This window comes from Pinus tabuliformis, chromosome 5_1 (genome assembly GCF_031772625.1).
Source record: "Pinus tabuliformis cultivar Carrire ecotype Pingquan chromosome 5_1, CPIR1, whole genome shotgun sequence".
In the NCBI taxonomy this organism is placed as follows: Eukaryota; Viridiplantae; Streptophyta; class Pinopsida; order Pinales; family Pinaceae; genus Pinus; species Pinus tabuliformis.
Genome location: NC_142305.1, coordinates 82,495,433 through 82,508,854, shown reverse-complemented (window position 1 = coordinate 82,508,854; position 13,422 = coordinate 82,495,433). Strand labels below are relative to the sequence as shown.

General features: G+C 36.9%; 1 protein-coding gene across 1 annotated transcript; it reads right to left on the bottom strand.

The window, feature by feature from the left end:
• Window positions 1-4,051: 4,051 nt before the first annotated feature.
• LOC149163544 (uncharacterized) lies at window positions 4,052-5,148 on the bottom strand. The gene is made up of 2 exons (XM_089431775.1): window positions 4,612-5,148; window positions 4,052-4,478 (listed from the first exon to the last, which is right to left on the bottom strand). Exons 1-2 carry the CDS (start codon window positions 4,914-4,916, stop codon window positions 4,328-4,330), a joined length of 456 nt encoding a protein of 151 aa, XP_089287901.1. The 5' UTR covers window positions 4,917-5,148; the 3' UTR covers window positions 4,052-4,327.
• Between the last annotated feature and the right edge of the window lie 8,274 nt (window positions 5,149-13,422).

The window sequence follows — 13,422 nt, the reverse complement described above, 5'->3', positions numbered from 1 at the left end:
CAAAGACAAGAAATGTGTTTTTGTAGGCCCATTCAATGGCAGCGAAGCGAGTGATTCGTCAGAATGTGAATCTTATCTGTCATGACTTCAGCTACCTCCCAGTCTTCCATGACAGAATCACCAGTTTCAACAGGAGAACATGCATCTTATGGTAGGTATCCGGATGAAAGATATTTAACCAATTTACTTTTATATCAAGACTAGGTTATTTCTAGTGACAAGGTGCTGATAGAAGCACATTGAGAAGTGTCTATGTGATTTGGAGAATCACTCCAATTCTGGGCACTGCTTGAGGAAAACTTTAAGGTCAAAGTGGCTAGTGCATATCCAAGGAGGTTTGCTAGAGTGTTGGCAACTAAAAATTATGGGGCGTATGTTTGAAGGTTGTTCTCACCAATTTAAATTATTTTTTTAAGATAGATGTTTATTTAACCAAATTGGAGGTTATCAAGGCCGGCTCTCTGATTTGTTTGGTTCAAAGCTCATTAGTGTTGAAATTAGTAACAAAACATTTTTGTAGTGTTAAAATTTTGGGAAATGTTTAAAAAACATATGCAAAATTTAAATGGGAAACACAGAAAATTTGTTTGGTATTTTTTTTTAAAATCAAAATGTTGGAGTGTTTGAATGGTGGAAATGGATTTAGCACCATCAAGAACCCTTGGGGCACCCAAAACCCTGAAGTTTGATAGCTTTAACTTAAATTTTCAAAAGAATTCTACAGGATTTTGTCATAATCTTGCCAGAATTTCCATTATTTTCCGAGCTAATTTGTGGGCTTTTTAGACTAAGTGTTGGTGGAAAAGTTTTGTTACGATTTTACCAATCTTGTTCAGTTTTGTGGATTGGTTAGATATTCCTTTTGCAAACTATTCAAGGGCTTAATTTTCAACTTTTCCAAGTAATTATCAATTTTTGACTAACTCTATTGTTGCCATTTGCGGTTTTCTTGTATGCCACAGTTTAAGATAATCTATGTGTTTTATGCTATTGGAAAAAATGCACACAAAATTGCCTTTTGAAAAGCTTTTTTATGGCCTTTGTATGCCTTTATTCATCTAAGGTTTAATCTTCATTACAAAGTTTCATTATTCTGTATTTTAATTTGGATTATATATGAAATTGAAATATCACCACTTAACATTCATATGTAAACTAAAATAAACTGTAAATAAATTTTTATTAATTTCTAGAAAAAAATATTAATTAATAATATAAGTTAGAGTGTAGATTTTATAATCCAATCATTTTAATTGAGCTCTAGAATATATATATATAATTTAAAGAATTATATATAAATATCATCTTTTACAATATTTATATAAAATTTAAATTTGCCAATACATATGGTATATGGCCTCTCTTTCCTTATACCATTTTTCCAATTTTCAATTTTCATACTATTTTTCATTGGCCTCTCTTTGCATTTTTTGGCGCTTTCCAATTTAAAAAACCTATTGGCCTCTTTTTTGCACCTTTTGGGATAATTGCTAGTTATACTTTTCTAAAAAATGTATTGGCCTCTCTTTGCACCTTTTGGAGCAATTGCTAGTATAATTTTGTGAGACTTTCCAATTTAAAAAACCTATTGGCCTCTCTTTGCACCTTTTGTTGCTATTGCAAGTTATACTTTTTCTAAAAAACATATTGGCCTCTCTTTGCACCTTTTGGAGCAATTGCTAGTTATACTGTTCTTCTCTGATTTCTTAGATTTGCACTTTTTGGAGCAACTGCTAGTTATTTTGTTTTCTTAGATTTACACCTTTCTCTGATTTCTTAGATTTGCACCTTTTGGAGCAAAATTGCTAGTTATTTTGTTTTCTTAGATTTACACCTTTTGGAGCAATTTTGTTTTCTTAGATTTACACCTTTTTGCTAGTTATTTTGTTCTTATCTGATTTCTTAAATGATTTGCTCCAATATTTTGTTCTTTATCTGATTTCTTAAATGATTTGCACCTTTTGGAGCAATTGAATTGCTAGATGTTATTTTGTTCTTATCTGATTTCTTAGATTTTCACCTTTGTTCTTATCTGATTTCTTAGATTTTCACCTTTTGGAGATTTTCACCTTTGTTCTTATCTGATTTCTTAGATTTTCACCTTTTGGAGATTTTGGAGATTTTCACCTTTGTTCTTATCTGATTTCTTAGATTTTCACCTTTCGGAGATTTTCACCTTTGTTCTTATCTGATTTCTTAGATTTTCACCTTTTGGAGCAATTGAATTGCTAGTTGTTATTTTGTTCTTATTGATTTCTTAGATTTTCACTTTTTGGAGCGATTGAATTGCTAATTATACTGTTCGTATCTGATTTGATTTCTTAGCTGTTCTTATCTGATTTGATTTCCTAGCTGTTCTTATCTGCTACTGTTCGTATCTGATTTGATTTCTTAGCTGTTCTTATCTGTTATTAAGAGCCATTTAATTCATTTAATTCTTATCTGTTCTTAAGAGTCATTTAATTCTTATTTCATTTCAATGTTATGTTTATTTAATTTAAATGTTATGTGATTTTTTATAGTTATCCATTTAGAAGCCATTAGCAAAAGAAAAGGAAAATCATTTAATTCATTTAATTCTTATTTCATTTCAATGTTATGTTTATTTAATTTAAATGTTATGTGATTTTTTATAATTATCCATTTAGAAGCCATTAGCAAAAGAAAAGGAAAACCTTATCAAGGAGCCACAAGAAGCAAAAGAGAGAACACGTCGCTAAAGAGAGCGTACTTCTTCTTGCTGCGATGAGCAAGGAGCAACAAGAAGCAAAAGAGAACACCTAGCAAGGAAGAAGAAAAAGGATGAGTATGACCCCACCCCAATGCCATATCAGATTTGACCCCATCCCAATGCCATATCAGATTTGCTGCGAACAGTAAACGACACCCACACCCCAATGCCATATCAAGATTGCTGCGAACAGCAAAAGACCACCCGACCACCCACAAGAGAGTGCATTCTGAAAAGTAACTGTGCCACCCACAAGAAGAGTGCATTCTGAAAAGTAACTGTGTCTGGTTTAGAAGAATCTCTAGCTGAGAGTGCATTTGTAAAGCTTTGATTTTAATTCCATGTGCCTTATCTGTATCTCTAGCTGAGAGTGCGTTTGTAAACCTTTGTTTTTAATTCCATGTGCCTTATCTTTATCTCTAGCTGAGAGTGCCTTTGTAAAGCTTTGTTTAATTCCATGTACCTTGTCTTTTCCCTCTTCCTAAATGCAGTTCTTGCAGTTTTTTCCCTTTTCTTTTTGCTTTTTGTCTCCCTGCTTTTTCCCTCTTCCTACTGCAGTTTTTTCCCTCTTCCTAAATGTAGTTCTTGCAGTTTTTCCCCTTCTTAATTCCATGTTCTTTCAGTTTAGTGAAGTATTTGAATCAACAGTGTTCAGATTTTCTAAAACACCAATATGATCACTTAACATGCAGTTCTGAACATAAAAGTGAATAGCAGTACTTTAAATCACATCAGTAACATGATCTGTTGGGCGATTAGGGATGAGGTTGAAAAGCAGAAATGGGTGATTAGGGATGAGGTTGAAAAGCAGAAATTGTATGTCGTTGCTGTTCAATTTCAGTGTATTTCTTCAAATAATTGTTAAAAGTCTTTATTTAAGAAAACAATCAAGATTGTTGATTGTAGGGTTCAATACCTTTATTTTACAAAAATAGATTGAAACAATAAATTGTAAATTGCAGATACTTGTTTATAGCCATTGTATTGTATTATTTTGGAAAACATGCTCTAATTTATTCTCATTCTATTGCCACATCTATTTAGCAGGAGGCCTTACCAATTTGGAAGCTTGCCTAATCATCTCTCCTCTTGAACAAATGAGGAATTGAAATATATTATAATTCACCAAGAGTACAGTCCCTTTCCCTTTTGAAATAAGAAAGAGACTAATAAATGAGTGGGGCTAATTCTTCAATAAAACATATTTCAGATCATTGATATCATTTTTAACTTCAAGAACTAAAACGCAAAGGAATTGACTTATATATAGATTAGGAAGAAGCCATTAAAAGCTAGTTTCAGTTTAAACAAACAGAGAACTTTAAAGTTCAAAAGAGAAACCCAAAACAGAACTCTGGATTATTTGAGGAATCGATGGGCAAAGAAGTCCACATTTCTTTGCACAGAGTGATTAACAAGATGAAAATACCGATACCATATACAGCTACAAATAGGAATCACTGTTAAACAGAGATAGATCTGTTTGTGGATATGCTCACACTAACACTCCCTGTTATTCGCTAATGAGACTCACTGTAACCAGAGCAGAAATTGCTCTGAAGATATCAATGATAAATATCTATGAAGGGGACTTGTTTAGAGCTCCCCTGCAGTCTGTTTGATCTTCTGCCCTATTTTCTGTGCAGCCTGGCCTGCATTGTCTATAACATCTTGGGTTGCCTTCTTTCCAATTTCATAGCCCTTGGTTGCTGTTTCCTTCACTGTTTCAGCTGTACCATGAGAATCACTGTCAACAATATCAACAGATGATCAGTTACTCTTGCAATCAAATTAATCAATCCCACATGAATTTGTGCATGAATTTGTGCATTTAAATGAAATTAAACATGACCATATAAAATTTCTATTCTAGGTCTTACTGGGAAGCCGGCTCTGCCGTGTTCTTGAAACTGAAGGATTTAGGCAATTTCTCAGAGGCCACGTTGGCCCAAGTTTTGACTGTATCCCACGATGCTGTACCTGCGCCTTCGACTGCCTTCTCACTGGTTTCCATAGCCTCTCCGGCCTTCTCCTTTACATATCCAATCTTGCTGTTTTCTGCTAATTTATCCGCCTTGTTCTGATCGGACTCTACTGAAGTGGCCTGCCATATGGTCATGGGAAAACCCGCCAAGATAACCAACACCACCACATTAATAACTCCCCATCTCAGATCTGCAGCCATATTCAAATTACCAGTGATTATTTCACTGTATCAATACAGTTGAATTCACCAAGGCTAAGCACCGTTTATCTTCCTGTATTCCCTAATTTTTTCTGAAGTTGAGGGATGAATTCTGCAAGTAATGAGCAGATGATGGATTCATAGAAAAATAACACGGTGGGAAGTCACGTGATGAATCTCCATGTTGATCCTTCTTCTCTCACACTCTGTTTCTCATCGACACGTTTATAACACTTGTCAGATAGGTTACCGTTGTGCCACTATACGCTACATACGTAGGCTGTTTAAATTAGAGTTCCATTGGATTGAAATGACAGAAGGCAGAGCTCCATAGGATTGAAATGACAGAAGGCAGCTCTAGGACCGTTCCATATTTACATGATAATATATTTGAGGCTCTATATTGGCAATGCTTGTTCCAAGTATTTTACAGATGTCAACAGGTGGGTTTGGTCAAAGACAAGAAATGTGTTTTTGTAGGTCCATTCAATGGCAACGAAGCGAGTGATTCCTCAGAATGTAAACCTTATCTGTGATGACTTCAGCTACCTCCCAGTCTTTCATGACAGAATCACCAGTTTCAATCGGAGAACATGCATATTATTGTTAGGATATTCTGACACATAGAAAATAGTTAAGTACAACTTGGTCTAGTATAGAGTTAGGTAAAGTGTGTTTCTTTACCTTGTACATTTTGTAACTTACAATCCGACGATCACGATATATAGTGATCCGACGGTTCCTTCTCCCCTCGTATTACCGACACTTGATCCGTGGCTTGACACCCGATTGGTCCATGATTTCTATTTAAAGCGCATGGAGGGTCATTTGTAGGGTAATCCGTCTATGAGAGAAGCATATGTAAATTTTCATTCTTTTATTAATAAATTGCCTGAAGTGGCCGCGTTGGCTCAGGCCGTGGACTGTTTCCCTCTTTGAGGGTTTTAACCACGTCAAAATACTGGTGTATTGATCTATGATCTGTTTGTGAGCGGTGTCCTTTGGTGTTCTGTCTGAGGAACTTACCCTGTAAATTCCTACATGGTATCAGAGCTATTTGAGGGCCGCGTCCATTGGTGATCCAAATCTGAAGCCGGTAGAACTGCATCCAACTGTTGTTTCCCAGATCTACTGTTTCTGACTACTTTCGGGCCGAGAGGAATGCTCTATTGTGTTGGGAGCATCTGTTCTAGTGAGGAACCCCTTTCGTTTCACGCGAAAAGGTTTCCGGTAGCCCTAGCTGCGTCATTTTTAAGATCTGGAGGTATACAGTGTTTATTTGCAGTTTACAGTTATTTTCTCTCTGTTTATTTCGGTTTCGGTTTATTTAGCTTTTTTTTATTATCGGATCTATACTTTTCATTTCTGCGTATGCTCTTTGCCCTGCGACTCTGTGCGATCTGGGCAAATCAGAAACAGAAAGGAAGGATTTTTCTCATGCGTATGCTCTTTTCCCCTGCGCCTTAGTGTGATCTCGGAAAATCAGAAACATTGAGGAAAATATTTAGTTTCCGGCTAAAGCTAACTTTGAGCTGCAAGGTTCATTTTTGAAAATATTTAGTTTTTCGGCTAAAGCTAACTTCGAGCCGCAAGGTTCGTTTTTTTTGTATGTCCGTGTTGGATTTTGTGTTTTGTAGGGAAAAAGAGCCTTCTCAAAGCAAGCACGCAACCCAAAGCATCAACCCCCCCCTCTCTCTATCTCTCTCTCAAAATTTTTGTATAGCTCACTTGGTGCAAAGCTAATTTATGAGAGTAGAGGTCTTGGGTTCAAGTCTCCATTTTTTGGGGGCGGATTTTTTCATTTCCGCACATTCCCGCACTTCGTCGGCGACTTCATCAACTTTTTTAAAAAAGCCATAACTTCTTCATCCGGAAGCCGTTTTCAGAGCCGTTTTTTTAAACTAGCCTAATTTTTCGAGATCTATCCATTGGAACACTTAGTTTCAACATCTTTAGCTTCAGTTTCCGTTGAAATGGAAAGTCAATACCAAGTTACCCTTGACAGCACCAACTACTTCCAATGGTTGTCCTACATTGAGGATTTACTTAGAAGTAAAGGTCTCTACAGAATAGCCTCAGGCCAAGAAAAGAAACCGAAGGATGAAGATAAGGCTGCTAAATGGGAAAATAGACAAGATCAAGCACGTGGATTGATAGGGATGTCTATTTCTCCAGATCTTAGATTCCATATTACAGAACTTGATACTCCTGATGAAGCAATGAAACAAATCAATAAAGTTTTTGGGATTAAAAATGAACTTAGAGCCCATCAACTTGAAAATGAATTGCTTACATTGGACCCTAATAATTTTTCTTGCATTGAAGATTTCTTGTTCAAGTTCAAGACCCTTAGATATCTCTTGGAAGGTGTTAAGGTTAAGAAAGAAGATAGTAACCTTATCTATTCCATTCTTACTAAGTTAGGACCAGCCTACTCTGTGTTTGTTTCCACCTTCCATTCTACAAGAGAAGCCTTCATTTCTTAAGGAACAGACTACAAGTCCCCTTCCTTTAACTCTTTTTGTGATTCTTTAATAAGAGAACAAGAAAAGCTTTTACACCTTGGTCTTCTTAATCTTGGAAACTCTTCCAAGAAAGCGTTAGCCGCCCAGCAGCAACCAAATTCAAAGAATTCTAGGAAGTCATATCCTAAAAAGAATGGTCCTAAACCAAACAAGGGTCCTAAGCAATCTCAGCCTCAAAATGAAAAATCATTTCAACAAAATGATAAGACAAATAAAAACAAATGGAAGAAGACTGATAGACATTGCAACTTTTGTAATCGAGATGGCCACTTAGAATCCAAATGCTTTAAGAAGATGGAAGCCTTGGAAGCAGCGATGAAGAAACATAACATCCATTTGGAGCATTCTTCAACTTCAACTTCATCTTCAAGAATGGCACTTTCTGCGTGTGGTTGTCAAGCATCTCGGTCTGGCTATGCACTAAATGTATCTTCCTCTTCTCATTCTCATGAGTGGCTCATTGATTCTAGAGCTTTTTATCACATGGCAAAAAACAAAGCCATGTTTTCTTCTTTAAATGATTGTAACACCAAAAATATATATGTTGGTGATGATAGATCTCTTAGTGTTGTAGGGACTGGAACTGTTCATCTAGACAATGGTTAGTTTAATGATGTGTTATGTGTTCCAACCTTATCCTGCAACCTTCTATCTGTATATCAGATAACCCATTCAGGTGAAGGTAAAATTGTTGAATTTTCACCTCATGATGTTGTAATCAAGGACCTAAGAGATCTTAAACAGATTTTAGCTACTGGCATTGCTGATGATTCTACAAGGTTGTATAAGTTTCACAACTTTGGGTCATCAAATCTTCCCTCAGTGTTTGTTGCTCATAACGATGAAGTGAGCAAACTTTGGCGTGAGCGATTTGGTCACTTAAACTATCGCTCCCTTCAACATCTATGTAAAGAAAATATGGTGACAGGTCTTCCTATGGTATCTTGCAGAGATGGTGTTTGTTCCGGATGTGTACTCGGAAAACATCATCGGGACAGTTTTGAAAAACGTGCCTCTTGGCACGCCTCAGCCCCTTTACAGCTTGTGCATAGTGATTTATGTGGTCCACTTCCAGTTGTTTCATTCTCTGGCTGCAAGTATTTCTTAACTTTCATTGATGATTTCTCCAGACGCACTTGGGTATACTTCTTAAAACTCAAGAGTGAAGTATTTAACACATTTTTGGCCTTCAAGGCCTTTGTTGAAAAACAATCTGAACATCAAATTCTTAAGCTAAGATCTGATAATGGCGGAGAATATGTTAAAAACACATTCATCAACTTTTGCACTGAGAATGGAATTCAAATGCAACATACTGTTCCATATACTCCACAACAAAATGGTGTAGCTGAAAGGAAGAATCGCACCTTAAAGGAAATGGCTAATAGTATGCTACAATCTAAAGGACTTGGTCTTAGTTTTTGGGCAGAAGCAATTAACTGTGCAAATTACATAATAAATCACACTCTTACTAAGGCTTTAAAGAATATCACTCCAGAAGAAGCATGGAGCTCAATCAAACCAGATGTCAGTCACTTTCGTGTTTTTGGAAGTGAAGCGTAGGCCCATATTCCAGATGAAAAGCATAAAGCTTTAGAACCTAAGAGTGAAAAATGTACTTTTGTTGGATATTCTGAAGATGTCAAAGGCTATAGACTTATTCCATTTAAGTCCAAAAATGTTATCATTAGAAGAGATGTAAAATTTGATGAAAATATATCGACCTGCGAGCCTAGTCCGACGGATGTGCCACCTCTCCCTATCTCTTCTACTTTTGAAAAAATTTCTTCTTCAGATGATGAAAGTGAGGATGACAATCCTCCCCCACCATCTCAGGATCCTCCTTCAGCTCCTCAGCTTCCAAAAGGGGTTCGTGCTACTCGAGATGCAGCAGGTGATCTTGCTGGTGATCCTACAGATCAGCGACGCACACGTTCTCAGTTTGACAGAGCCTCTTCTTTACTGGCTCAAGCTCCAGTAAATTATGATCCTGACACCTTTGCAGAAGCTTCAGGCCATCCAGATTGGGAAGCAGCTATGAATGAAGAATATCATTCATTATTGACAAATGATACATGGGATCTTGTTCCTCTACCAAAGGGACGAAAACTTGTTAGATGCAAATGGGTTTACAGAACCAAGTATGGACCAGATGGGAAAGTTGATAAACATAAAGCTCGTCTTGTTTGCTAAAGGTTTTTCACAGGTTGAAGGCATTGACTACACTGAAACCTTCTACCCTGTTGCCAAAATGAACTCTATCCGCCTTGTTCTTTCCCTTGCTGCCTCGTTCAAATGGGAAGTCCATCAGATGGATGTTAAATCTGCCTTCTTGCATGGGGACTTGCATGAAGAAATCTACATGGAACAACCCATTGGCTTCATAAAAACAGACTCCAGCCTTGTATGTCGGTTTAAGAAATCCCTTTATGGTCTCAAGCAAGCTCCTGGAGCTTGGTATGCGAAAATGGATAACTTTCTTTTAGAATCTGGCTTCTCTAGGTGTCATTCTGACAATACTGTCTACACCAAGAAAGTGGGCAAGTCTCTTATCATTCTTGTTCTTTATGTTGATGATCTTATCCTGACTGGTAGTGATCCCAACCTTATAAACCATGTGAAGTCTAGCCTTAAAAGGAAGTTTGAAATGACAGACTTATGACACTTACATTATTTTCTCGGTCTTCAAGTCTTGCAATCCAAGGAGGGTATTTCCCTTTCCCAGTCCAAGTATGCCTGTGATATTCTACGCCATTTTCACATGGAAGACTGTAAGCCAGCCCCTTCTCCCTTCCAGTCTGGAGTCAAACTTTCAGTCACTTGTACTTCTCCTGAAGTTGATGCTACCTTATACCGTCAACTTGTAGGAAAACTTCTGTATCTAACCCATACTCGACCTGACCTTTCCTTTGCCGTTGGCCTTGTTGCTCGGTTTATGCAAAACCCACGTGAAAGTCATTGGAAAGCAGCTAAAAGAATACTTCGTTATGTTCGAGGTACAGTTCAGTTTGGGATTCATTACAGTGCCGCAGCATCTCCTCTATTGGTTGGTTTCACTGATTCCGATTGGGCTGGTGACCGTGATGATCGGAAGTCTATTGCAGGTTATGTGTTCACTCTTGGTTCAGGACCTATTACATGGGCTTGCAAGAAACAAGGTGCCATTTCTCTTTCTTCAGCAGAAGCAGAATATCGTGGTGCCGTAGAAGCTAGTAAGGAAGCCTTGTGGCTTCGTCAAATCCTGTCAGAGTTTGGCTTTCAGCAGCAGCATCTGACTACACTTTGGTGTGATAATCAAAGTGCCATTCAGGTATGCAAAGATCCAGTCCAACATCAGCGCGGCAAACACATTGAACTGCACATGCACTTCATCAAAAAGCTCATTCATGACCATGTTCTTGAAGTGCAATATTGTTCAACAGATGATCAAGTTGCAGACATCTTTACAAAGGCTCTCACAGAGACGAAGTTCACTAAACTTCGATTTATGGTTGGAGTTCAGGAAGTTGTCACTAAGGGGGGATAGGCTCTAGTGCCTCCTTCCTTCTCCTATTGTGTCATATTTGTAAATCCTTCAATCCTATCCCAAGTTGTTCTTAAGGGGGGATGTTAGGATATTCTGACACATAGGAAATAGTTAAGTACAACTTGGTCTAGTATAGAGTTAGGTAAAGTGTGTTTCTTTACCTTGTACATTTTGTAACTTACAATCCGACGGTCACGATATGTAGTGATCCGACGATTCCTTCTCTCTTCGGTATTACCGACACTTGATCCGTGGCTTGACACCCGATTGGTCCATGATTTCTATTTAAAGCGCATGGAGGGTCATTTGTAGGGTAATCCGTCTATGAGAGAAGCATATGTAGATTTTCATTCTTTTATTAATAAATTGCTTGAAATGGCCGCGTTGGCTTAGGGCGTGGATTGTTTCCCTCTTTGAGGGTTTTAACCACGTCAAAATACTGGTGTATTGATCTGTGATCTGTTTGTGAGCGGTGTCCTTTGGTGTTCTGTCTGAGGAACTTACCCTGTAAATTCCTACACTTATGATATGTATTCGGATGAAAGATATTTAACCAATTTACTTTTATATCAAGACTAGATTATTTCTAGTGACAAGGTGCTGATAGAAGCACATTGAGAAGTGTCTATGTCCAATTCCGGGCACTGCTTGAGGAAAACTCTAAGGTCAAAGTGGCTGGTGCATATCCAAGGAGGTTTGCTAGAGTGTTGGCAACTAAAAATTATGGGACGTATGTTTGAAGGTTGTTCTCACCAATTTAAACTATTTTTTTAAGATAGATGTCTTTTTAACCAAATTGTAGGTTCTTATCTGATTTCTTAGATTTTCACTTTTTTGGAGTAATTGAATTGCAATCATCACCTTTTGGAGCAATTGAATTGCTACTTGTTATTTTGTTCTTATCTGATTTCTTAGATTTTCACTTTTTGGAGTAATTGAATTGCTAATTATACTGTTCGTATCTGATTTGATTTCTTAGCTGTTCTTATCTGCCACTGTTCGTATCTGATTTGATTTCTTAGCTGTTCTTATCTGATTTGATTTCTTAGCTGTTCTTATCTGTTCTTAAGAGCCATTTAATTCATTTAATTCTTATTTCATTTCAATGTCATGTTTATTTAATTTAAATGTTATGTGATTTTTTATAGTTATCCATTTAGAAGCCATTAGCAAAAGAAAAGGAAAACCTTAGCAAGGATTAAATTCATTTCGATGTCATGTTTAATTCATTTCAATGTCATGTTTATTTAATTTAAATGTTATGTGATTTTTTATAGTTATCCATTTAGAAGCCATTAGCAAAAGAAAAGGAAAACCTTAGCAAGGAGCAACAAGAAGCGAAAGAGAGAACACCTCGCTAAAGAGAGCGTACTTCTTGCTGCGATGAGCAAGGAGCAACAAGAAGCAAAAGAGAACACCTAGCAAGGAAGAAGAAAAAGGACGAGTATGACCCCACCCCAATGTCATATCAGATTTTCTGCGAACGGTAAACGACCCCCACACCCCAATGCCATATCAAGATTGCTGCGAACAGCAAAAGACCACCCGACCACCCACAAGAGAGTGCATTCTGAAAAGTAACTGTGTCTGGTTTAGAAGAATCTCTAGCTGAGAGTGCATTTGTAAAGCTTTGTTTTTAATTCCATGTGCCTTATCTGTATCTCTAGCTGAGAGTGCGTTTGTAAACCTTTGTTTTTAATTCCATGTGCCTTATTATCTTTATCTCTAGCTGAGAGTGCCTTTGTAAAGCTTTGTTTAATTCCATGTACCTTGTCTTGTCCCTCTTCCTAAATGCAGTTCTTGCAGTTTTTTCCCTTTTCTTTTTGCTTTTTTGCTTTTTGCTTTTTTCCCTCCCTGTTTTTTCCCTCTTCCTACTGCAGTTTTTTCCCTCTTCCTAAATGTAGTTCTTGCAGTTTTTCCCCTTCTTAATTACATGTTCTTTCAGTTTATTGAAGTATTTGAATCAACAGTGTTCAGATTTTCTAAAACACCAATATGATCACTTAATATGCAGTTCTGAACATAAGATTTTCTAAAACACCAATATGATCACTTAACATGCAGTTCTGAACATAAAAGTGAATAGCAGTACTTTAAATCACATCAGTAACATGATCTGTTGGGCGATTAGGGATCAGGTTGAAAAGCAGAAATTGTATGTCGTTGCTGTTCAATTTCAGTGTCTTTCTTCAAATAATTGTTAAAAGTCTTTATTTAAGAAAACAATCAAGATTGTTGATTGTAGGGTTCAATACCTTTATTTTACAAAAATAGATTGAAACAATAAATTGTAAATTGCAGATACTTGTTTATAGCCATTGTATTGTATTATTTTGGAAAACATGCTCTAATTTATTCTCATTCCATTGCCACATTTATTTAGCAGGAGACCTTACCAATTTGGAAGCTTGCCTAAAATATATTATAATTCACCAAGAGTACAGTCCCTTTCCTT